At 38.7% G+C, this 26,748-nt stretch overlaps 1 protein-coding gene across 1 annotated transcript in view; it reads left to right on the top strand.

The window, feature by feature from the left end:
• hmcn1 (hemicentin 1) overlaps positions 1–26,748 on the top strand; it is a 599,829-nt gene that overhangs the window by 449,820 nt on the left and 123,261 nt on the right. Inside the window, exons 60-68 of the mRNA XM_043699541.1 lie at positions 3,846–4,048; positions 6,590–6,671; positions 13,261–13,392; positions 16,334–16,483; positions 18,591–18,750; positions 20,579–20,703; positions 22,263–22,446; positions 23,169–23,266; positions 25,325–25,603. Of these exons, the coding sequence (XP_043555476.1) occupies positions 3,846–4,048; positions 6,590–6,671; positions 13,261–13,392; positions 16,334–16,483; positions 18,591–18,750; positions 20,579–20,703; positions 22,263–22,446; positions 23,169–23,266; positions 25,325–25,603 (1,413 nt within the window). The remainder of the gene's footprint in view (positions 1–3,845; positions 4,049–6,589; positions 6,672–13,260; positions 13,393–16,333; positions 16,484–18,590; positions 18,751–20,578; positions 20,704–22,262; positions 22,447–23,168; positions 23,267–25,324; positions 25,604–26,748) is intronic.

Below are 26,748 nucleotides of genomic sequence, written 5' to 3'. Positions count from 1 at the left end.
ACCCTTCAATCCAACTCATCCATGCCGACCAAATATCCCAACCCAATCTAGTCCCACCTGCCAGCACCTGGCCCATATCCCTCCAAACCCTTCCTATTCATATGTCCCTCCAGATGCCTTTTAACTGTTGCAAACATACTAGCCTCCACCACCTCCTCTAGCAGACCATTCCATACATGTACCACCTTCTGTGTGAAAAATTTGCCCCTTAGGTCTCTTTCATATCTTTCCCCTCATCCTAAACTTATGCCCTCTAGTTCTGGACTTACCCTCCCCAGGGAAGAGACTTTGTCTATTTATTCTATCCATGTTCCTCATGATTTTATAAACCTCTATAAAGGTCACCCTTCAGCCTCCAACACTCCAGGGAAAACAATCCCAGCCTATTCAACTTCTCTCTATAACTCAAATCTTCGGTCTTCTGCTTTACAAATTTCACATGAAAAGGTACCTTTCAGAAAGGGGCTTTGCAGGCCATATTCTCATTGGTGCTCTTTGCTGCTCTGGCTAACTGTTCAAAATAGCCAATTTTATATACTCCAAAACATTGGACCATCCCATTGGTTTGATGTCATCAAAACATTAACATTCAAATTTGATTGGATTTTGATGTCTTGTGACATAATTTAAATTGATTGGTCAAATTTGAATTTGCTGTGTATCATGGTAATGCAGCTCCAGCTATTTGTTTCACAACCAAATCTTACATTCTTTAATTTTTCAGCACACTGCGCCTATCTAGATCCATGTAGATAGGCACACGGACTCTCTTAAAAGTACAGTACACACCTATACCTTCATAACATTATCTATATCAATGATTTGGATGAGAATGTACAAGGCATGATTAATAAGTTTGCTGATGACAGTAAAATAGGCAGCATCGTGGACAGCAAGGAAGGTTATCAGAAATTGCAGCAGGACATTGATCAGCTGGGAAAGTGAGCCGAGAATTGGCAAATGAAATTTAATATAGATAAGTGAGAGGTCTTGCATTTTGGAAAGTCAAATCAAGGTAGGAGTTTCAAGGTGAAAGGTTGGGCCCTAAGGAGTGTGTTGGAACAGAAGTACTTTGGTATTCAGGTACACTGTTCTCTCAAAGTGGAGTCACAGGTAGACAGGGCAGTGAAGGAGGCTTTTGGCATACTGGCCTTCATCAGTTAGGGGACTAGTACAGAAGTTGGAAAGTTATGTTACAGTTGTACAGGACATTGATGAGGCCACATTTGGAATATTGTGTTCAGTTTTGGTCACCTTGCTGTAGGAAGGTTATTACTAAACTGGAAAGAGTGCAGAAAAAAGTTTACAAGGATGCTGCCAAGGCTTATTCATACCTCATATAAATAAACATGCACTCAGTTTGTATTCAGAGTGGGAATTTGAATGAGTTCAAATTTATATTTTTCTGATTAATAACTGGATGCAGAAAAGTAATTTTTGAAACATTGAACAAAGTAATTGAGTCATTAGATTTTAGATGATATGTTAATTTCCACACATTTGGCCTCTTACAAGCATTGTAATGAGAAATATCCAACAAACCAGGTTTAGCAGAGAGAGCAGCTTATAGTTTTTATATCAATCTCTAACGTAATATAAATATTTTGGCTGTGGGACCCAGGATAATGAAGCAAAGTGAAAGCTGCTCTTTTGTACAAACTGTTGACAATCTGCTTGCGATTGGCTCAACTCCGACTTTGATCAGAAATCCAATTCCAATTTAAATAAGCAAATACAGATTGTTGATTAAATAATTCAGGTTGAAATGTTTATTCAAAATAAGAAAATCTAGATGGATGCTGGAGGTGATTTTCTCATATCTCTGGTCAAAAATGACAGTCATGAAAACCACATTTTAGGAAATTGTATCTGTATATATTATGATTTTCAATTTTCATGCTTGCATCTTCAACAGGAACATAAAATGTGGACTGGCTTAAAAAGTGTCACAATGAACAATCTTTTAATAACTTTGAAATGGGTAAACAGAAGAACTACATTAATATTCACTTAGATTGCTTTGTGCTTTTAAAGAGCCCCTTTCTCCGACTTTATTAGAGAAATATACTCAAGTATAGTATGCCAGTCAGCCTACCAGCATTATTATATAATTGTGCCTGTCATTTGTTTTCAAGATGTATAATTGACTTGTTTAATCAGAGTACAGCAACAACCATAATATTTGGCCCTCTGCAAAGCCATGTAGTTCATCAATATATCTTGCATAAAATATCTTAAATCATTCTGCTTTGGAAAATGAAAACTCTTGGTACTATAATCAGTAAATTCCATTCTGACTATCTAGCCAGTCCTGCCCTCTCCACCTCAATTATAACCCCAAAGAAATCAAGTAACCAAGTGAGGAACAGATTTTTAAAAATTCCTGTTTCATTAATCCATTCTTCAATCGCAATCAATAAATTAAAATTTTCTCGATGTAATGTTTTCCCCTTTACACAAAAACTAAAATTTTTCACCTTCCTATATCTATTTATTGTTCCTACAGTCTTGATTTCTAATGAGTAAATTTTCCTACTTGCTTTTTCCTTCCCCTGTGCACAAGCCCAGCTTTGTTTCTTTCAAAACGTGCTTCTTTCTGTAACTGCAGCAAGATAATTAGCAATGCATGCTCTATATTTTTACAATCATAGTTTTGATTCTTAATTTGAAAACAAAATTGTTTTTTATCTGTCAAATTTCTCAATCATCCCCACACCTTTTACCTTTATCCTTTTGCCCAGCAACATGAACCTTGCCAACATCAGTACTTCTCTTGTTGTATCACTCTCCCTCCAAATCCAAAATTAGCAAACATCAATGCATTCTGTTTTCAAACAACTGAGCCATCTGTCATCAAGTCTGATTTCTGATAAATGTTCCACCCAACCTCACTGTCTCCTACCAAAGCTATCTACTACTGTAGGATCATCCTCGAGTGCAAAGACAACCAGAGGCTCCTTCTCTACACAACTAACTATTCTCCTTTCTCTCTCCACTTTTACCACTAACAACAACTGAAATCCAATTATGGATTTCTTTGTTGCCAGTGAAGATAAAGACCACTAAATTAGTCCACTCTGTTGCCTTTCATCATCCTTGTTCACTAAGTCAAATCATCTCCAATTTTCCTATATTCCTAGACTTGAATTTCTGTTAGTTTATATGTCTGCTATCTATTCTCAATCCATCTTCATAAAAAGGACGGCAGTGAAACGTGATCCTAGGAGGTGGAAGCACAGATGATCTTCATGATGGAGAGAATTTAAGGCACTCTCATTGTTATCTTCAGTCTGTTTGTGGCTAATGCTAGAGTCACCATTATCTAGATTCTAATTTCCTCTGAATCAAGCCTCTTATGCACACTGACCCCCATTCACCCTATTCTTTGTGGTTAAATTTTCAGCCTGTGAACCCCACATTTTATAATGTCTTCCATAGACTTGATTGTCTTTATTCCTCTGTGACCTGCCTTAGGACATTTTTTCTGCTAATAATCATAAACTGGTGGTTTCGGTTGTGTTCCTATCCAACATACAGGTTTTTAAAACCAAAATTTGGAATTGTTTAATTAGCCCTTTTCGGCTTATTATTGCTTTGCTCCTATTGTTTTGCAAATATGTTGTGACCTCCACTATGATGTTCAATAGACGAGTGAAACATGTTGCTATTATTCCTTTGAGAAGACTGCTCAAAATTGATTCCCTCCAAATGTTTTAAATCTGCTTTAAGCAATGAAATGATTGACAGTAATTTGAAATTCTTTACATTTTATGTTCCTTTTGGAGAAAAGGAGTAAAATGGCTTGAGTCACATTTACAGTTTTCAATACCGTGGTTTTCACACAGTTCCTCCAACCATTAAGGATCGTGCAGGGGATTCTCCTCAAGTAATCAGTATCCGCACTGGAAACACAGTCACGTTGGAATGTGAATCAAATGCTGTACCACCACCTGTCATCACCTGGTTTAAGAATGGGCGGCCAATCACAGAATCCAACAATATTCGTACTCTTGCCAATGGGCAAAGGCTGGAGATCACAGGTGCAGAGGTAAGACTTTACAAAGCTAAAAGTACAAAGTGAAAGCAGATGACACAATAATTTTACGATTATGTTATAGATATAATGGTCCCAAAATTAGGATATATATAACTCGCATTATTTTGTCACTTTAGTTGTTCTTTTCTTATCAAATTGCTATTCCACAGTGCATTTGCAGAATTTTGCTCCTGTCTATGCTGTAAGACACATTTTGGTGAATGTGTTAATATACCCACAGGGACTGTTTGCCTGAAGTTTAATCATGACGTCAGTCGACGTACAAATGCTCCCTCCCCTGCCTTCTCAAACATCATTTAAAATGATCATCGATTAATTTCACATTAGATGCTGATTAAAATCTACAGGCTGGTACTGTGATTAGTTTTCAAAGTTACTTGAGATTACTAATGTTAACAGGATAATGGTGTGGCAGGCACTGAAAGAATGTCCTGATTTTGAGGATTTTTCACACACCATTAACCTAAGCCCTGAGACCAAACGTTGACAAAGAAAATGAGCAGAAACTGTTCAGTGCAGAACAAGCTCCTAAAAGGAGAAGGATGAGGGGGTTTGAGTAATTATTCTACGTTGGCTTAGCACAGAACAATGTAGTTGATGTCTCTGCTTTAGTCAGTTTGGTTAGGATAATAATGCCGGTGTCTTTGTAGATGACCATGATGAAGAGCTTTTATAATATCTGGCTAATTTCTTTGTTTCAGTGGTAATTTCTCATCTTCACATTTTTAGATAGACCAGGCATGTTTAAACATTCATATTACAGCATTAAATTACCCGTTTCAATTCAGTCCAGCTTCAGTCAAGACACAATCATTTCAAATTGATTTAAGGACAAGTTTCTTTTTAATTCTGTGTAATTAATAAACTGCTACAGAAACAACATTTGACTAGGGAACAAGAGTAATCCACTCAACCCTTTCAGCCTGCTCTGCCATTTAATAACATCAATCTGATTTTAGCCTCAACTCTCTATTCTTGCATAGCCCTGATAGTCTTTCATCTGCTTGGTAATCAAGAATCTATCTACCTCTGCCTTAAATATACCTAAAGATCCACTGACTTTTGAGGAAGGGAATTCCAAAGAGACTCAAACCTCAGAAAAAATGTTTTCTCAGCTCTGTCTTAAATGGTTGACCCCTTAATTTTAAACTACAACTTCAACTTCTCCCACAAAAGAAAGCATCCTTGAGACATTCCACTCAGGATCCTGTAAGTTTCAATTATTTTCTTACTCTTCTAAAAATCCAGAGGATCCAGGTTTAGCCTACCTAGCCTTTGCTCATAAGGCAATCCCCTCATTCCAGGTATGAGTCTAGTAAATGTTCTCTGAACTGCTTCCAAGCCATTAATATCTTCTGTAAGTATGGTGACCAGTACTGTAAAAAGTACTCCAACTCTCGTCTCACCAATGCCATGTATAACTGAAGCTATTGCAAGATTTAGTAAAAGATTCACTTTTACAGACAAACATTTCACCAGCGAGCCATTAATGCCAGTGGGAATCGAATACTCTTGTCACTCAACTGAAATGATAACTCTAATTTCTTTCCACAGATGCTGCCAGAACCGCTGAGCTTTTCCAGCTATTTCCGCTTTTGTTTCTGATTTACAGCATTTGCATTTTTTGGTTTTTAAATTAGGAGTGAATTCAGATTAGATACGAAAATAGTAGTACTGATATTGAAAAGAGGTGAATTCAAATTATGAATTTCACAGGACAGATACAGAGCAAGCAAAAACATTTAGCCTCCTTTGTTTATCCATCTGCAAAACTAAAAGCCCTCATCATAATATCCAGCATTTTTGCAAATGGAAATAGAAAATGCTGATGATACTCAGCTAGCCAGGCAGCAACTGCGGAGAGAGAGAAAAAGTTTTAATGTTTCAGATTGATGAACTAATAAAGGATTATTCACTTGAAACATTAATTATGTCTCGTTCTTCCACAGATGTTGCCAAATTGATTGAGTATTTCCAGCATTTTCTCTTTTTACTTCAGATTTCCAGCATCTATTGTACTTTGTCTTAGAACGGTTCTGGCACTTTCTACCCAATCCTTTCCTAATGAGTTGCACATGTTGGTGATGCTGTGTGAGGAAGAATTTCTTGATGTTAGCTCTAAAATGTCTTTTCACCAGATTGAACCTATTAACCAAGTTCTGAATTTGCAAATTCTGCCTTCAATTTGTGTTCTGTTTAATATCTTAACATACTCCTAAAGGATCTCTTGGTTGCTTATTTTCAAACGTAAGTAGTTCATTTTTTCTGTTGCGAATTGCTAGATTTAAGTAATATCAATAAGCCTTAAAAATATTCAGTTTATATTTTCTGGAATGGAAAATTGAACAACTGAAAATAAGGGATGAAGTATGCTCAGTAATATTTACTTAGCTTTATATCGCAAAGGCGTAAATTGATAACTGATGCAAACATGATCAATAATAAAATATTAAATATCATAAAATTGCATCATCTCCATTTTATTTTTGAAGGTTTACAAAATAGTTTTTTCTGTTTTTTTTTTCACTGTAGGTTTCAGACACAGGGCAATATGTTTGTAAAGCAATAAACATTGCTGGACAAGTGGATAAGAACTTCCACCTCAATGTACACGGTAAGCTGAATTTTTATCACAGACATTAATTGTGGGGAGATGTTTTTGTTTCTTCAATTGGACTAACCAATTAAGTACAATCTTTTTAAAGATGAAAATATTACAAACTGGTGACAATGAGCAGAATTTAATACCTTTCTTTGAGTAGAGTTTGAAGTCCAAAGTATGCTTTAATTAGATTAAAGAGTACAGGGTGGGGATCGTACCATCTTCCCAACTCTGCCTTGATCATGTCTGCCATAATGTGTAGGTAACCATATTGAACTAGGGTGGACAAGGTCAGAAGTCACACAACACCAGGTTATGTTCCAACAAGTTTATTTGAAATCACAAGCATTCGTAGCACTGCCCCTTTGTCAGGTGTAGTCACCTGATAAAGGGCAGCACTCTGAAAGCTTGTGATTTCAAATAAACCTGTTGGTTATAACCTGGTGTTATGTGACTTCTGACCCTCATTAGCACAGGAAATTTCAGGGGTGACCTTCCCTCTTGATGATGATATTTGAGACTCTAGTGACTCACTTAAGGGCTTCATCCCACAATACCTGGTATTCAACCAGTAGCAGATGGGGCAGTCTCCATTTGTGGAGCCCAAAAAAGCAAACCCTGTCATATTTGATTGTACACTTCCGGGAAGAAAATTCAAAGGCACTCTGTGTCTGATCAAAGGATCTAACATTGTAAAAGGCACATGTTCACTGAGAGCAGCTAGCTGCCTTTTGTTCTAACCCCATTCCTTCCCATGGTACCCTTTGATCCCTCTCTGTGATTCCCCATTCTGCCCTCATTCACCTATTCAGGGTCATTGACTGAAGATGGCTCTTGGTCAGTGCAATCCTGTCCTGGTAGAGCTACCTCTAGTTGAGAACTGCTGGCCTCTGATTGACCAACAGCTTGGCATTTAATATGGCCAGACTTCGCAAAGCTGAACTCTTGCTGCCCAAAGACAACCTCCTTTTTGGACTAAATTCTACCCAATGTGTGCATTTTCTGTCTTATCAGATATAGACATTAAGACTTTTTTTTGTCACCAGTTTAAAATTTGTGTTTAATTTCCAAATCTAATTTCATTTCTTGGCACCTAGAATGTTAATGTACTTGCAGAAAAAGATGTGGACAAATTTGTGTAGGTATTTAGATTTGCTCAGTTTCCAATGCATTTCTCACTGGTCTTCCCACCTCCATGTTAAAAATCCACCAGTAATCAGAATAGCTTGAGATCCTTATCCACTCCAACTCATAAGTACTCTGCCCTTGCTAAATTCCCACTCCCGCACAAACATTTATAATTTGGGACTCCCTGTTTACGTTGATTATGTACCACCACCTCCTTGTCTTTGAAAGGCTATTAAATACTCTCCCATTGTGTTTTGACTGCCTTCTATAAAGAATGAATTGACAGGGCAAGTCAAAGTGCTTCACACCTAATTAAGTACTTTTGAAGTATTGTCATTTTTGTAATCCATGTAAATGCAAACAATGAGGTTCCACAAACAGCAATTAGCTAACTAAACTAATAGTAAGTTAGGCATTGGAGGTGATGAAACTGTTGAATAAAGTTTCAGGGAGGGAACAGCCTCTTTGAAATTCTGAGGGGGAGAGGAAAATATGCTTGATGGTGATATCATGCGAGAGGTGGTGGAAATAGATGATGGTTATTGAACTGGGATGCAGATGCGACCCTAATGTGGTTCTGTGACAGAGGGAGAAATGAGAAGTGAATTGGTGGAAATACAATGGGTGCAGTCAAGAGCTTTGTCAGCCAAAGTGGAGGGACATTTTCAGTTGTGGGGTAAGGCGGGGGGGGGGGCTTGTCAGGAGCAATGGTATGGAATTAAATCAGAACAGATTTAACCAAAACAAAGAAACTGGGAGGATGGAGTAGAGCCCTTACAGGAAGAAGAGTGGGAGGAGGGTTAGTCATGGTGTGAGAGTTGGTAGACTGAGAGCAAATAGCAATTGAAAGAAGTGGGACGTAGAGTTACAAAAAAGTTGGAGAGGGGAAGAGTTAAAATTGGAAGCAAAGAAGTTGAAACTCTGGCAACAATACAAAAAGAACGGAGTGAGGCAACCTGTGTGGACTAGAACAAAGAATATTGCACATCTCCTGTGGAACAAGTTGGACTTCTGTTCAAGGATGATGTGACAGACCCTCAGAATTTCCTGGTGAGGGGTAGAGAACAGGAAGCGAGAAGGGAGACAGGTTCGCTAAACTTAAGATTATAGAAGTAGTTATGGAGGGTAACAGAGCGTGCATTTTGGGAAGAAACTGGACAGAAGGTGAAAACAAAGTACAGATAGGAATGAGTGACTATGTGGAGTCACCTATAATTGTCACCTCTAGGTGGCACAAAGCACAGAAAGAAAATCACGTATTTCTGAAGCAACATCTAAAGATGACGCTGCAGGATGTAAAATAACGTTCCCTGTACGACAAATGAATAATAATTTATTTGATTCTGTACTAGCAGCCTCCCTCTCTTTCCCTCTCCCTGACAAAAGGAAGGCCGGCTCTGATGCAGGCCTCTCCATTCACCCCTGATGCAGGCATTCCTTCCACATTCTCAGTGTAGGTCCTCCACTGGCTCTTGTCTCTCACTTGCTGGGGGTCCAGCCTCTACTTTGCCCCTCCTAACCACTTGTCAGTGGTGCATGCACTGATGGTATAATTGTGCACAGAATGTGGTGTTGTCATGGATGCATATGCAAACAATTCCTGTGATGTGCTCTGTCACAGCCAGGTGATGTCACTTGTCGTGTCTGCATATGCATGATGGAATATACGACGAACAATGCATACTTTTCAGTATGAATGGCAGTGTAACAGCTCCACAGCAGCAAATGGCAATGGTGAAGGAGGTCATTGAGCAGGGTGGCTTGAGTAGTCAAGTGGGCCATCTCTTGAGAAAAGGGCATCTTCAGTAGAATGAAGCCTCGGAGAAAGAGGGAGAGGAAGATAAATAATTCCTCAATCCGATGTGAACTTCAGGCTTAGTTCCATGTAAGCATCCTGCTTTCTAGTCTAATTTCAATTTCCCTTTATGTTTACAAATACCTGATGAGATCTTGATCAGATGGGCCAAAGGTTGATTAGTGGCAGATGGAGTTTTATTTAGATAAATGTGAGGTGCTGTATTTTGGAAAAGCAAATCAGAGATGCACTTATACACTTAATGATAAGGTCCTGGGGAGTGTTGCTGAACAAAAAGATCTAGGGGTGCAGGTTCCCAGTTCCTTGAAAGTAGCATCGCAGGTAGTTAGGATACTGAAGGAGGCTTTTGGTATGCTTTCCTTTATGGTTCAGAACATTGAGTATAGGAGTTGGGAGGTCATGTTGTGGCTGTACAGGACATTGGTTAGGCCACTGTTAGAATATTATGTGCAGTTCTAGCCTCCTTCCTATGGGAAGGATGTTGTGAAACTTGAACAGGTTCAGAAAAGATATACAAGGATGTTGCCAGGGTTGGTGGATTTCAGCTATAGGGAGAGGCTGAATAGACTGGGGTTGTTTTCCCTGGGGCGTCTGAGGCTGAGGGGTGACCATATAGAGGTTTATAAACTCATGAGGGGCATGGATAGGATAAATAGACAAAGTCTTTTCCCTGGGGTCGGGAAGTCCAGAACTAGAGAGCATAGGTTTGGGTGTGAGGGGAAAGATATAAAAGGGATTGAAGGGCAAATTTTTCACAGAGAGGGTGGTGCTTGTAAGGAATGAGCTGCCAGATGAAGTGGTGGAGGCTGGTACAATTACAGCATTTAAAAGACATCTGGATGGGTATATGAATAGGAAGGGTTTAGAGGACTAAGGGTCAAGTGCTGGCAAATGGGACTAGATTAAGTTAGGATATCTGATCGGCATGGAATAGTTGGACTGAAGGGTCTGTTTCCATGCTGTATATTTCTGACTCTGTGACCCTATGACCAATAAAATAAGGAATTCTGCCTCATGATCTTTAGTCTACCTGAGCACTTAGCTTTCATGCTACATCAGCGTGCAATGAAAATAAGGGTTCAAAAATCGTCTCAAAGAAATTTTCAATCATGGGTGGATTGGCAACACAGTGGCATTTTCCTTGGGCTCCAGTGGAATAAGTTGGAGCTAGGGACAGTAGGGATTGGAGAAGTGGCTGTTAAAGTAAATGAAACACGAGAAGGGCATAACGTCTTAAAGGTGAGTATTCCTGGAAGAGTAGTATTAGTGAATTAGACACATGTGGATGAAGTTTGAAACAAGGATAATGTAGAAACTAGTTTGCACACAGTAAGGGTCCACAGTCAAACTGTAAGAGTAATGTTGCTTTTTGGTCAGAGCACCAGATGAACTCTCCTCCTCCTCCTCCTCTTCAAAGTGTCATGGAATCTTGTATATTTACCTGAAAGGGTAGCTTTACTGTCTCATGCAAAAGACATCTGCAATGATTTAACGTTCCTTCAGTGAAATGTCAGCCTGAATTACACATTCACATTTCTGAAGTGAGGCTAGAACTTTCTGATTTAGCAGTCAATGTGTTACCATTGAGTTAAAGCTGGCACTTAATCCCTCTTTCCCTCCTGCTTAGTATTTGCTCATTATCCAGTGGTTCTGATATAGTCAAGAGTTATTTCTGTGAATGTAAGGTGAACTTAAGTTGCTGTCAAGATGGTCACATTTTTAGTTACATTTACCTTGAATATAATAAATGTCTTCCGTAAGTAATGTTCAAAATATTCTAGTAAAATTATGAAACAAGCTGTAAAAAAATTTTAAAAGTCCAGACCTAACTTCTGGAATTTGTAGGGGTTGTTTGAAAGCATCTCGAAGAGCAGTAAAAAAAAGTGGCTCAGTGTCAAGACAGGGGAATGGAAACATTATGCTGTTTGCAAAAGTGTAGCAATTCATAGCCCTTATTGCATTTTAACAATGTTTTAATCTACATCTTGGACTTCATGCACTTCTATTTAAAATTAATAAATTGTGATTATGTGGCATTTTAAAGGACATTGTTGTTGATGGAGCATTTTTGGCATTCTTTCCTTCTGCATTTTGACAGCACATATCATCAGTCCTGCTGAAACACATCAGAGCAGAAAATGACACACTTCTGTTTTGCTTCCTTCCCTAAAATATTTGAGATGACTTAATGTCTTAGTAAGTGCATGCACTGATTCTTATAGATTAGAAAGTCTGGGTTTAAGCCTTTAGACCGAGTTAGCTGATCTCTAATCTTTCTAGCCTGAAGAGATTAATAAAACAAACCAGCTTATGCTATCCTGTTAAGTATCTGTGTGACTGAGGAAGAGCTTGGTTACGTACCAAGCGAGAATTGCATTTGATTTTTATGGCCCCACAGCTGAATATTCTGCTGGTAACCACTGTATGGACTTAAAAAGTATTTGCACTTGGTAAAATATATGGAAAAATGTTGAAGAACCAGCAACCTGCGGTGAGCAAGAGATAGAATTGTGCAACATACTGATGGACATAAGGGACATTGGGTCAAATCTCCTGATCCCTTCATCATCAGAAATTCAGACATTTGACTGAGAATACACAATGGGGCCTTGTGAAAGCTAAAACATGTGGATCCATGTGGGAATTTACTGAGGGGTTTTGGCTCTCGATGGGCAATTCCCTTCCTTCCCAGTACCCTATGTGACTGTGGATAGTTCTGCTGTACTTATCTAACATTTCCTGTGTAGCTACTCCATAACTCCAAAATTGACCAATACCCCTCAACTAATGATCGACACCAGCCAATTATCCCCAACCACCTGACTAATCCCTCGAATAACCCTCACGAGGACGATTTTGATCCGTCTCACCAAAGCTCCCAATCTGAACTGCCAACTTCTCCAATTCACCTACTTAACCATCTCATTCACCTTGCTGGTCACACATTCACTGACTTTTAAGCTGGACTTTCAAATTTACCATCGGCAGTTAATGCTGTAAAAATGGCCATCCCAGTTTAAATAACTGCACAGTATCCCATCACCCAATCATCCTTTATTTACACGTGCACAGTACATGGACTCTGACCAGCCATCTCAAAGCCAATCCCTAGAATGACTGGAAACTGCCACTCCTGTTTATAGCTGTCGCCCAGAACACCCTGAATGGAGGTGTTAAACTCGGCCAATCAGGGAATTCATACTCCACGAGATGCACTACACACGACAGCCACATTCCAATCACTACACCAGTCTTTCCCTCGACTCTAACCATTTCAATAAAATTCCTGAGGTGGGGGGCACTGTGTATTTTTTTCAATCCACTGCTGTTGGTGGGAATATACAGACCACTGATTTTGTTGCTATGTACATTTTCACTGTGATGTCATTCATGAACGAACGGATAATGTTTCTGCGGTGACATATCTAAATATTGACTGCATTCGCAGGAAATGCATCGCTGGCCACATTTTATTTGGGTATCTCTTTTAAATGTGTACAAGCTAAGAAGCCCTAATACAGGAAGAAGCATTGCAAATCTTGGCCACTTTCTCATGCAGTCAGACAAAACAGCCAGTTTCATCTTAGCCGAAAGTGTCTGCCAGGAAAAACATGAAGTTATAATTTACACCACTCAATTGTTCTATTTCTCATGCAGTCCCACCCAGTATTGAAGGCTTGGCAGAAGAAAAAATCAGTGAGATCATTAGCAATCCTGTCACTTTTGCATGTGATGCTACTGGCATTCCTCCACCAACATTAACTTGGCTGAAGAACGGGAGGACTTTTGGTAAGCTACTGCTACTGTTATATTGGCTTCAATATAAGAAGGTTACTTTTGCTTCTATAAGGCTGGGTAGGTGATGCCCCCTAGTGGTATAAGTGGAAATACCAACACAAATGTCATTTTCTGAATAAAAACAATTCTTGCTTTTGGTAATCATCTTTCCCTTAGGAGAGGGTCTTAGTTAATTTCACTTAATCAAAATCATAGCATCTTCAGGTTCTATTTCATTGACTCTTTTCCATTCTTTTTAAAATCATATCTGCAAAGTAAATAGTAAAATGCATGTAATGATCAATTCTGAAAGTTAGTTATAATGCTGTAATAATTATTGAGGTTGCCCATAGCTGTACAGATGGCTGTTTGTTATTCAAGTGGTACAACTGAGGCTAGAGTCTTAATTTTCTCATTGGTGTCCAAAATATCGCCTTTTCTAAGTCATACTGCAACAGTGAAGAAAAAAGGTTGTTCTGCTCTTTTGCCACAGCTTTGGGTGTATTCCTATTGCCTAGCATCATAGAATCCCTGCAGTGTGGAAGCAGGGTATAGGGCCTATCAAGCCTCTGAAGAGAGCCACCTGGAACCATCCTCCTTCCCAATCTCTGTAACCCTGCATTTTCCCAAGGTTAATCCATCTACCCTGCTCATCCCTGGACACTACAGGGCAATTTTAGAATGCCCAATCCACCTAACCTGCATATTTTTGGACTGTGGGAGGAAACCGGGGCACCCGGAGGAAGCACATGCAGACACGAGGTGAATGTGCAAAGTCCACACACAGTTGCCCAAGGGTGGAATTGAACCTGGGTCCGTGTTGCTGTGATGCAGCAGTACTAAGCACTGAGCTACCGTGCCGCATATGGCTACCAATTCTGAGCAGACACATTCCTGAGGGGTCAGTTGTGTGACTTGATACTAACTGAAGTTTGTAAATAATACACAAATTTATCTTATGAAAGTTGAATACTCTCTAAATGCCTTTTCACGGTTTTGTACAGAGTACTTAAAGAATTCGACAAGGTTCCTCATGGTAGACTAGTTAGCAAAGTTAGATCACATGGAATACGGGAAGAACTAGCCATTTGCTTAGATAACTGGCACGAAGGTAGAAGACAGAGGGTGGTGATAGAGGGTTGCTTTTCAGACTGGAGGCCTGTGACCAGTGGTGTGCCAAAAGGGTCGGTGCTGGATCAACTGCTTTTCATCAATTATATAAATGATTTGGATGTGAACATAGAAGGTCTAGTAAGTAATTTTGCAGATGACACCAAAATTAGAGGTGTAGTGGACAACAAAGAAGGTTACCTCGGATTACAACAGAATGTTGATCATTAGGATAAATAGACAAAGTATTTTCCCTGGGGTCAGGGAGTCCAGAACTAGAGGGCATAGGTTTAGGGTGAGAGGGGAAAGATATAAAAGAGATCTAAGGGGCAACTTTTTCACGCAGAGGGTGGTACGTGTATGGAATGAGCTGCCAGAGGATGTGGTGGAGGCTAATACAATCGCAACATTTAAGAGGCATTTGGATGGTTTTGTGAATAGGAAGGGTTTGGAGGAATATAGGCCGGGTGCTGGCAGGTGGGACTAGATTGGGTTGGGATATCTGGTCGGCATGGACGGGTTGGACCGAAGGGTTTGTTTCCATGCTGTACATCTCTATGGCTCTTTGACTCTAAATGGGCCAATGAGCAGAGGAATGGCAAATGGAGTTTAATTTAGATAATTGTGAAGTGCTGCACTTTGGAAAGGCAAATCAGGGCAGAATTTATACACTTAATTGTAAAGTCCTGGGGAGTGTTACTGAACAAAAGGACCTTGGAGTACAAGTTCATGTTCCCTGAAAGTGGATTCGCAGGTAGATAAGATAGTGAAGAAGGCATTTAGTATGCTTTCCTTTATTGGTCAGTGCGTTGAGTACAGGAGTTGGGTGGTCATGTTGCAGCTGTACAGAACAATAGAATATAGTGTGCAGTTTTGGTCCCCCTCCTGTCGGAAGGATGTTGTGAAATTTGAAAGGGTTCAGAAAAGATTTAGAAGGATGTTGCCGGGGTTGGAGGATTTGAGCTATAGGGAGAGGCTGAATAAGCTGGGGCTGTTTTCCCTAGAGCATCAGAGGCTGAGGGGTGACCTTATAGAGGTTATAAAATCATGAAGGGCATGAATAGGGTTAATAGACAAGGTCTTTGCCGTGGGATGGGGAAATCCAGAACTAGAGGGCATAGATTTCTGGTCAGAGGGGAAAGATTGAAAAGGGACCGAAGGAGCAATTTTTTCACATGAAGGGTGGTGCATGTATGGAATGAACTGCCAGAAGAAGAGGTGGAGGCTAATACAATTACAACATTTCAAAAGCATCTGGTGGGTATATGAATAGGAAGGCTTTGGAGGGATATGGATCAGGTGCTGGCAAATGGGACGAGATGAATTTATCTGGTCAGCATGGACAATTTGGACTGAAGGGTCTGTTTCCGTGCTGCACATCTGTGACTCTAATTGTGAAGCTGTCATATGCAGGTAAAAGGAATTCTGTGGTGCAAAGCTCTGCTTCATTTTTAGATCAGTAACAATACTGCTTTGGAGATTTATAACTCCTGGAGAGTCTCAGACAATCCTTGTGTGGATTTTTTTTTGGAATTTTTGCATACCATATTTTGAGTAAACAAAAATAAATACATTGGATTTTTATGGAAAAATAATAGCTAGTTAAATTGTAAGTAAGATTCTAATTATATGTTTATGAAAGGCTTAAAAACGGCTATGGGTGTTCATCTTTTACTGTAATCAGTCTCAGGAACAAAAATCATAACGTAAATATGCAATAAACAAACTGTAGAATATTCATTTTACAAATTAACCTTTTTTCCAAGAGCAATATAAATAAATAACAGACTTTATGAAAATAACCCAAGAGAGAATTTTCTATTGTGATTTTCTTTTACTTCAGCAAATGCCGAGTCCTTGGAAATGCACATCCTCTCTGGAGGAAACAAACTCCAAATTGCTCGTTCACAGCTGTCAGACAGTGGAACTTACACCTGTGTGGCATCAAATGTGGAGGGAACAGCACGGAAAAACTATATCCTGACAATTCAAAGTGCGTATATACTTCATGCTTAAAGAATATCATGAGGCCATTGCAAACTTTCCCTCCAGGCTGCTTTCAATCTGCAATGTATTGCGCAGCAAATCAAAAAAAAAGCAGTTATACCAACTTTCTATTTGATATCAGTGCAAGTGCAGATAGACACCAGTCTAAAAGACTCCACAGGTTGCAACAATTGGGCTGTGCACCACAATAGAAAATTAAAGTGAATATTGGTTGTTGCACAGGTCTGCTTGCTATAACATTTTATAATTTATATTGCATAGCAATAATGAGGCAGTCAATGCTAGCTGATTGTAGTCCAAAAATCCAATCTTCATTACTTACAGCCTCTAAATGAATTATTTATACATGATAGTTATAATGAAATATTAAAGTCAGTACTGTTACAATCTCAGCAGATGTTATTATTGGATAAATTCAATCCCAGACCAAAAATTAACTTGTAGATTAACATTTAATATTAAAATGGAAGTTTGTTATGCAGAAGAAATGAGGATAAAATAGAATAAAATGAGCTATTACATAAAACAATTTTAAAGATTTTGAAACACATAATAAAATATAATATTCCATCTATCCCAACAGCACCCAAAATTCCCTTCTCTCTCACATCCATAAGCTTAACTTCACTGTCACTTTCAGTTCTTGATCCAGAAAGTATGATAGTGTCTTCCTTGAGTATTTGCACAACAGAACTAAGACTTTTCCAGCTCCAAATAACACCTTCAGGATTCTAACAAAATGCTTCTGTTTTGAAGTATTCAAACTAAATTCCTACACTGAGATAGGAGAAAGTGAGGACTGCAGATGCTGGAGATCAGAGCTGAAAATGTGTTGCTGGAAAAGTGCAGCAGGTCGGGCAGCATCCAGGGAGCAGGAGAATCGATGTTTCGGGCATGAGCCCTTCTTCAGGAGGGCTTCCTGAAGAAGGGCTCATGCCCGAGACGTCGATTCTCCTGCTCCCTGGATGCTGCCTGACCTGCTCCGCTTTTCCAGCAACACATTTTCAGCTCCTACACTGAGATAACCTATTTCCTAATAGTTCTCATCCATCTCCTTTCTTCAATCAAAATAGTTTTATACATCTGACTTCAACAAGAATTTCTGCGAACTGAAACCAAAAGATTTTCTAAATTATTGTGGTTTCCACCAAGCAATTCCAAATCCTTCTAACTAAAAGCAGCTTAGTGTTGTTCAGTGTTTATTCTTTCCACTCATAAAACTCTTCTGACACAAACACATTGCCATTACAACTGCAGGAAATCTCTCTCATAACAGCATTAAAAATAAGGCTTCAAAAATACTGACAAATTAGTCTTTAAATCCCATCATAAACACACACAAGCCCACATACCCCTAGTTCAAAATTCAAACCCTACAATGAATTACATTGAAATTTATATAAACCTTACACTTACATCTTAGAGGAGAAAGTGAGGTCTGCAGATGCTGGAGATCAGAGATGGAAATGTGTTGCTGGAAAAGCGCAGCAGGTCAGGCAGCATCCAGGGAACAGGAGAATCGACGTTCGGGCATTAGCCCTTCTTCATCTTAGAAGTAACCATGGCATTTTCTACTGTAATATCTATCAAAAGGCAATAGATTGCTGCTGCACTTTTCCGGTTTCAGAAACCATCCTAAATTTTATACAAAATCAAAATTCTGTGAATGCTAAAAATCTGAAATAAAAACTGCAAATACTTAGTATATCTGGGAGCATCTGTGGAAAGAAACAAATGTAATTATTAATGTAAATGATCTGTTGTCAAAAGAAACAGTTATAAGTTGAAACTTTATTTTCATACATTTAGCTTTAAAGAGTTATCAAGATCAGTGTATTTTAAAATTCATTTATTGAGTGTGGGCATCATGAGCTGTACCAGCATTTATTGCTCATCCCTAATTGCTGTTAAAAGTGTTGGTGAGCTGACTTAATTGAACCACTGCCTTCCACTGTAAGTTGATCCACAATACTGTTCGAGAGGGAGTTCTAAAATTTTGACCCAATGTCATTGAAAGAATGGTTTATGAGCATACAGTTCTTTTTAGAGTGGCTGATTAAGAATGATGGTTATTCTGGACAATGCTGTTACAGTTCCTCCTAACATATTCGGTGCGGAGATGCCCAGCGATGTCAGTGTTCTAGTGGGTGAAAATGTGAAGCTGATTTGTGCTGCAGATGGTAATCCCAGACCTTCTATTCAGTGGCTCAAAGATGGAAAACCCCTTACTGCTGATGATGATGAACGATTGAGGTAAATTTGGATCAGAAGTATTATCTTTGTGACTTTCAAAGTTGTGGGAAGGAAATTGTTTAAATCTTTCACAGGCAACTCTTGTCTGAATGTGTAATATAATCTCTTAATTCCCACAAGGCTTCAACTGTCTCACACACAATCAAGGATTCATGTGCTTTTTTTATTGATTTCTATTATTTCAGACCCCTTTCCCATTCTGAAACAACAATCCTGAAAAATGGAGGGACCTCCAAAGTCCCTCTGGTTCTCTATGCTTTGTAGAATCCTACCATTCATTGTATATTCCTTTGCTTTTATTCCCTCCCTAAATGTAATACCTCATGCCTCTCATTATTGAATTCAATTTGACAACTCTGTCCATCTGAGTAGTCTACTAATATTTCTCTATAGTCTGCAACTTTCCTTAATATGAATCACATGGTCAATTTCTCTCTTACTACATGCTTCTTAAACAGGCCCTTCACATTTAAGCCTAAATCACAAAAAGCAAGGGAATCCTGTGAGAACTTTTGGAAACAGTCTTCCAGTCACAAAAACCTATCATTTCTTATCCTTTGCTTCCGCTGCTGAGTCACTTTTATATTTAATGTGTCACCTTCCCTTAGTTCCCACATTTTTCTGACAAGTTGGACCTTGTCAAAAGCCTCCCTAAACTCCATGTAAACAATAGCAAAAGCACTGGCATCATTGCCCTCCTTGTTATCTGCTCAAAAAAAATTAAATTGATTCACACAGATACGACCATCCCCTAGTAAATCTATGCTGTCTTTGATTCATCGGTACCTTTAAATGACAATTCATACTGTCCATTAGAAACTTACAGCAATAGTTTGCTCACTACTGAGGTTAGGCTGACTAGCCTGTACTTACTCAGTCTGTCTCTTCTTGGATTTTCAAACAACTATACAATATGATAGTTCTCCTGTCCACACATCTAGAATGATCAGAGACTCTACTGTTTCCTCCCTTGCTGCTTTTGGCATACTGGAATAAATTTAAACTCAACCTGGTGAATTATCCACTTTCCAAGATGCTAATCCCTTTAATATTTCCCTTCTCACTTTATGCCATCTAATGTTTCAATATCCTCAGCAACAGTGTCATCCTGTTCTTCACATAAATGTGAAATATTCATTCAGTGCAATGTATCTATTTTCTGCCTCCAAACAGGAATTATCTTTTTGGTCTCTGATCTTTCCTTACATGTAACACAATACTGGTGTGCAGTTCAGTCACACAAAGCACCTGTATTGTCTCAGTATGCCTGTCAATTTGGTGTCAACTTTCACTTAATTAGTGCTATGAATTGATGGTGATTAGGAAATAATTATACAACCTAAACTCTTCTCACGTAGGGTGACTTTCATCTGGATGCTGGAGTAGTTTTTACATACAGTGTCAAGATGTATTAGTGCTAACGCACCCATTTAATTTGAAAAAATATTTTGTTTATTTCTATTAATGTTGTATAAAGTAAAATAAGTTTAGCTACTACTCCTGATTAATATTTAAAATTATGTCATAGATGTTCACATAATCGTTAAGGACCTGAATACATTTGCTTTTCAGTGGATTTTAGCGAAGACAGATTTCTGTAAAATTTTGTGGGCAAGAATTTCTTCTGGTTTACTCTACCAATACCTTGTTTTAAATCCAGAAACCCCAGCTAAAAGATGTAAACTGCTGGTGATGTTAATTCCTCAGGTGTTTCTACCATAGTTATGCTAGGAGAGAGCAGGAAACCCCCAAGACATATTCGGGTATCTCTTGTTTGCCTCATTGAAAAAAAATATATTGAGTTTTATGTGTTTGTTGTGGCTCTCAGAGTGAGTCCAGACGGTAGCGCCTTCCACATTAATGGTACAGTGACTACGGACATTGGTAAATACACTTGTGTGGCCACCAATTCTGCTGGTGAGGAAGATCGGATTTTCAATCTCAACGTTTATGGTGAGTAAAATGTCATAGTTCTATCAATTCAAAACTTTCTTACAGCTCTATTATTTCTTGCTTTAACTTAAGAACAAAAAGGACAATAACAGGGGTGAAAGGATTGCAGATATAAATGTACATACAAATATATGCATGAGGAGTAGAAATAAACCTCTTGGCCTCTGGATCCTGCTTTCATTCAATAGGTCGTGGCTGAACTGAATACTTAATAATCCTGTCTACCCCTCATCAAGTTTCACCACTTGAATGTTTTGAATAGAGAGAGGCTATAGATTGCTTCTTGATAAGCAAAGATTCTGCCTCCACTATTTTTTGAGATAGAAAGTTCTCTAGAAACTCTGAAAAGGATTTTTCCTCACCTCTGTCTTAAGTGTGTGACCCCTTATTTTTAATGATTATATCTACTTGGCTATTTGTTTATATGTTATTGAAACAAAGCAACTTAAAATCCCAAGTTCAGTGCCTTCCTGAGTTGCTGTGCCTAAACTCAGTCAGGGCTGTAGTTGCAGTTAGAAAGTATTGCCATTTATATAATATCTTGTCACATTATCATGACATCCCCAAATGCTTTACATGATGCATTACCTGTTATTTGTGAGTTAAACCAGCTGCCATTTTATATGCAGCAAGATCTTAGCTGATAATTTTGGTTGAGGGGAGCATTCTTGCCTGAACCTTGAAAAAACTCTCTGCTGTTCTTCGACTAACACAAAGGGATATGCAGACAAGATCAAGCAGATAAGATTGTTTAAAGAACCATCTGAAAAGCAACATCTCGGAGTATTGTAACATTTGACTGCCTAGTTTATGTGCCCAAGTCCTGAAGTGATGTTTGAATCCTCACTGTTAGGTGAGAAATCCCTAACGCAACCATATTGACATTTTACTCAAGATTTTAAAGGAAATGTCTAATTACCATCTAGTGACCTCTGCTGGAAAATGTATATGTTTACAGGATTGTATTTGACCACGCCTCAACCCTCCTTTCGCTATGACCCCCCTAGCCTCTTGATTCTGCTGTGTAGTTCAATAGGTCGTGACTGATCTGAATACTTAATAGTCCTGTCTATCCCTCATCAAGTTTCATCACTTGAATATTTTGAATAGAGAGACTCTACACTTGCACATGGTGAAATAGCCTGTCAAAATTCACTGACAAAACTGATCTGCGTAACTCACACCAAGAATTTTCATGAAGCACCAGAGTGCTACCAGTATCCACATGGGCTAAAGTTAGGCATATGTATAAACCTTTAGGAGAGGAGGGTCAGCAACTGGAACATAGGAATGTAACATTTAAGATTAATCTTCTGTCCTTTTTGTCTTTGCATAATAATATTGATGTAACCTTAGAATATGTCATCATAAAGTATTTCATTTGATTCCTACTTCAGTTTTGTAACATTTGTACATATTAAGGATTTCAAAGTTCTGGAAAGGAGCTTTTCAGATTGCAAGAATCTTATGTCATTATTCTTTCTAATTCACCCGCTATGCATAAAATGATGAGTCACAAATATTTGCAACTATATAATTGTTTATTATTTGTATTTTAGTTCCACCAACCATTTATAGTGATCTGAATGGGAACCAGGAAGTCACAACTATACTGGACAACTCTGTTAACATTGAGTGTATGGCTTCAGGTTCCCCTCCTCCACAACTGAACTGGTTAAAGAATGGACTACCTCTGCCCATTTCCTCTCAGATCAGACTTCTATCTGCTGGGAAAGTTTTGAGGTGAGTTTTCCAAATTACATTTAATTAGGAAACTTGACTGAAGGGCCAATATCTAGAAGGTATGAGATATCATTGCTGCTGAGAAAAGGAGATGATAAATTAAGAATTAGTGATTATTCACTCCTGAATCACACAATTGTTATGGCTGAGCCTGAATTGTCAGCATCAATAAGAAATCTTAGAATCCTGACTGTATGGAAACAGGCCCTTTGATCCAACAAGTCAACACTGACCTTCCGAAGAGTAACCCACACAGACCCATTCCCCTACCCTATTATCCTATATTCACCCCTGACCAATGCACTTAACCTACACATTCCTGAACACTATGGGCAATTTAGCATGGTCAATTCACCCATCGTGCACATTTTTGGACTGTGGGTGGAAACCGGAGCACCCGGAGGAAACCCACGCAGACACCAGGAGAACCCGGATCCCTGGTGCTGTGAGACAGCAGTGTTAAGCACTGAGCCACCATGCCGCAGATATTTGAAGAGTAGCAAAGATCATTTCCACCAATAAGTAAGGTTACAAAAATAGAAATCTCTGGATTAAACTCAGCAGGTTTGGCAGCATCTGTAGAGAGAAAGAGATAACGTTTTGGGTCCAGTTACCCTTTTTCAGAACAAGTATGGTTAACTAGCAATGTCTTCCACTAACCTAACCCCAATCAGTTTGGATAAAATTGGATACTTCTGGACTTACTTGTTACTTTCTTACAGAATTGTGCGAACACAAGTGTCGGATGCTGGTACATATACTTGTGTGGCCTCTAATCGAGCTGGTGTCGATAACAAACATTACAACCTAATAGTGTACGGTGAGTTCTTGGTAAAGATTCTGCATTACTTTACAAATTGTACACAGTGGTATGTGATATTTATTGTTATGGGCCAGACCAAACCCCCTCAAAATATGTGAAGGAGATAGTCTCGACCCTAACTTTTATCTTATTAAAAGGCAAGTGTCAGACACTGCTTTCCAGATGTGATTTGATTGGTCAAACTACTAGGCTTTCAGAAAAATATATTGTATTCTTACACCATAGTTAAAATACAAACAAAAAAAATGAATTGGCATAACTTTAAATCTATCAAAATAGTTCACAAAATAGTATGTATTTTAACTACTATTCACCAACTATTCCAATGTAGCAGCACCTTTGGCAAGCGAAAATTCAATGAAGCAGATTTTCCTTGCTTGCTATCTCCTTCAGTCCAGGAGAAGAAATACGGACAGAATGAATCTAGCAGCAGAGTAAGAATGGAAGCTTTTTGCAGCAGCAGAGAGAGAGAGAGAGAGAGAGAGCCGTATCTAGCAAATTCTTTGTATGATCCCAAGGCTGCTGGCTTCTGGCATTTTGGGTTATTTTGATGATAATGGAAGGTCTCTGTTTGCAGTCAGCAGATCTGAGTATCTCCTGCCTATCCTTTACAACTGTTGGAGGACTCGCAAGGGGGCATTATTGAACCTTGGGATCATCGTTCTTCCCATCACCTAAATCTCTTGGCTGTCAATGGAGAAGCAAATATGGGAATGAGTAACCTTACCCATGTATCCCTGGTTTCAACATTGATCTGCCTTTGATCTATTCCATGTTCCTGTCATTGCTGCAAAATAGTCTTGAATCCTTGCTTTCAATTAAAAAATTAAGAACGTTTGTTTTAAATCACTCTCAACACTTTGAGTCATCCAATTATTTATAAACAGCAAAGATCTCTCTTCCTGCCAGAGAGCCTTTAACTTGGTTGCACTTGACACAGATCCACTGTAGATGCCCCTTTAAATCAGTGACCAGTCTTCTTCCCAGATTATGGCCAGTGAATTCTATGCCAGGGTATGCTGTTTTCTAAGCTCCATTAGGAAGCAGCCCAGATTCCAATATCTTCTTGGGCAGCAACTCACCAGTGGCCAACATTTGCACCATTGTTGTGTTACGAAATGCGGTAACCCCTCCGCTAATTTAAACCAGACATACAGAAAAGCTCACCTCACGCAGTAATCTGTTAAGTTTAAAGTGGCAAAGAACTATCCTAAATGTCACTATTTGAAGAAAAATTTAACAATTTTATCCTTTAAGTCCAAAAGAGAACATTAGACAACAATTATTTACAACTCCTTTCTCTTAAACCTATCTTTTACCTCCCACTCTACAATACTGTTCGGATTTAAAAATCCTGATTAAGGTTTATTTAAAAAATGCTGTTTCAAAACCAGCTAGCTGTATCGATTCTCCTTTGTAGATTTTCCTGAGTTGTCTTCAGTCTTCTGCTGCACAAATTTCATGTGGACGGGTACTTTTATGAGAGCTATTCTGCTAGCAGTCTGTTGGTGCTTGGTTGCTCTTTGCTGTTCTCCTCAACTGTTCAAAATACCCAATTTTATATATCCCAAAACATTGGACAATCTCATTGGTTTGACATCATCAAAACATTAAAATTAAAATTCTATTGGAGTTTGGTATCTTGGGGCATAATTTAAGCTGGCCAAATTTGAATTTATTGTATACCATGGCAACACAGCTCCAGCTATTTGTTTCCCAACCAAATGTTACACTTTTAAATTATTCAGCAGACTCTGTGCTTTCAGTCAGTCCTTGCCAGCTTTCAGTCTCTCTCAAATGTACAGTACACAACCACACCTTCATAACAGCTGTTTTATTCATCCTATTGGTGGAGGTCACATGTGTTATTCAGGCATGAAGTGACATGGTGTGGGATAGATAAATGAAGATTAAATGTGTATTGAGGGGGAATGTTTCCCCAATTGTTATGAATTTGCGAATGTATATTTACTATTTTATTGTAAAAAGAAAGAGGAGAATTTGATCAAATGAGACTTTACAGCTCTTTAACTGGGCTTTCTTTGTCCCTTATAGTCCCTCCAAGGTTGGATGATGCTGGCAGCACAGAAGAGCTCACTGTAATAAAGGGAAATTCAGCTTCCCTAACCTGCATTACTGATGGAACTCCAACTCCAACACTAGCCTGGCTTAAAGAAGCATTACCTCTCAAATTAGGCCCTCATATGACAGTTAGAAACCAGGGGATGTTGTTGCAGATTTCCATGACTGATGTGAAAGACACTGGAAGGTACACCTGTGTGGCAGCCAATGAAGCTGGTGAGGTGAACAAACACTTCAATTTGAAGGTGCTGGGTAAGTGAAAAGATTCCTCATCAAGGATAGAAAAATAACTAATAAATTCTCTCTATGGATTCACATTTTCTGAGAAAGATGCACAAGGTTGAAATATATAAGACCTTGATGCATCTTGAAAGGGTAGACGTGGAAAGGATGATTCCTTTTATGGGAGAATCTAGAATTAGAAGTCACTGTTTAAAAATTAGGGGTCGCCATATAAAACAGAGATAAGGAAAATTTTTCATCTCAGAAGGTCTGAGTCTTTAGAACTCTCTTCCTGAAAAATGTGGAAGCAGAGACCTTGAATATTTTTAAGGAAGAGTTGGATAGATTCTTATTAAGAAAAGCAGTGAAAGGTTATAGGAGATGGTGAAAAATTATCAAGGTAGGCAGGAATATTCATTTAAGGACCAGCCATAATATTATAGGATGACAGAACAGGCTCAGGGGGCTGAATAGCCTACTCCTGCTCCCTAAAATAAAACAAAGAACTAGGGAAGTTGGAGATCTTAAACAAAAACAGAAATTGCTGACGAAACTCAGCAGATCTGGCAGCATCTGTTGGAAGAAAGCAGAGTTAATGTATTGAGTCCTGTAATCCTTCATCAGCCCTGAGGAAGAGTCACAACTCAAAATGCTAACTCTGCTTTCTTTCCACCAATGCTACTAGACCTCCTGAGTTTCACCAGCAATTTCTATTTTTACTCCTGTTCCATGTTTGGCAGTTTGAGTTTGCAACGTAAGATAGAACATAGGAGAGGAAACTTTAGAAATCTAATTTAAGACAGGAAGGAATGAAAAATTAGGGAACAGAGAGACTTGTAAAGACAACATTAGTTGCAGGCAAAATTCTATAATAAAAGGTGCAATAACACAATGCTTAGAAAATAACACAGATTTACACTGAGTCAACATGAATTTATGAAAGAGAACTTATATTTGAAGACCTGATGGAGTTCTTGGAGGTAAATAATAGAATAGATCAGTGGAAACAAGTGGATGTGCTATTTTAGATTTCTAGAAGGTTTTCAATAAGATTCTATACAAGACATTGGTATACACAATTACAGCATGTGGGATTAGGGAGGCTACAGACACTGGTTAACAAACAGTGCAATAGGAGTAAATGTGTCATTTCAGGTTTGCAGATTGTGGATTGG

Source organism: Chiloscyllium plagiosum, chromosome 11 (genome assembly GCF_004010195.1).
Source record: "Chiloscyllium plagiosum isolate BGI_BamShark_2017 chromosome 11, ASM401019v2, whole genome shotgun sequence".
NCBI classification, from domain to species: Eukaryota; Metazoa; Chordata; class Chondrichthyes; order Orectolobiformes; family Hemiscylliidae; genus Chiloscyllium; species Chiloscyllium plagiosum.
Note: the sequence above shows the minus strand (reverse complement) of the source record. Positions and strands in the feature narration are given on the sequence as shown.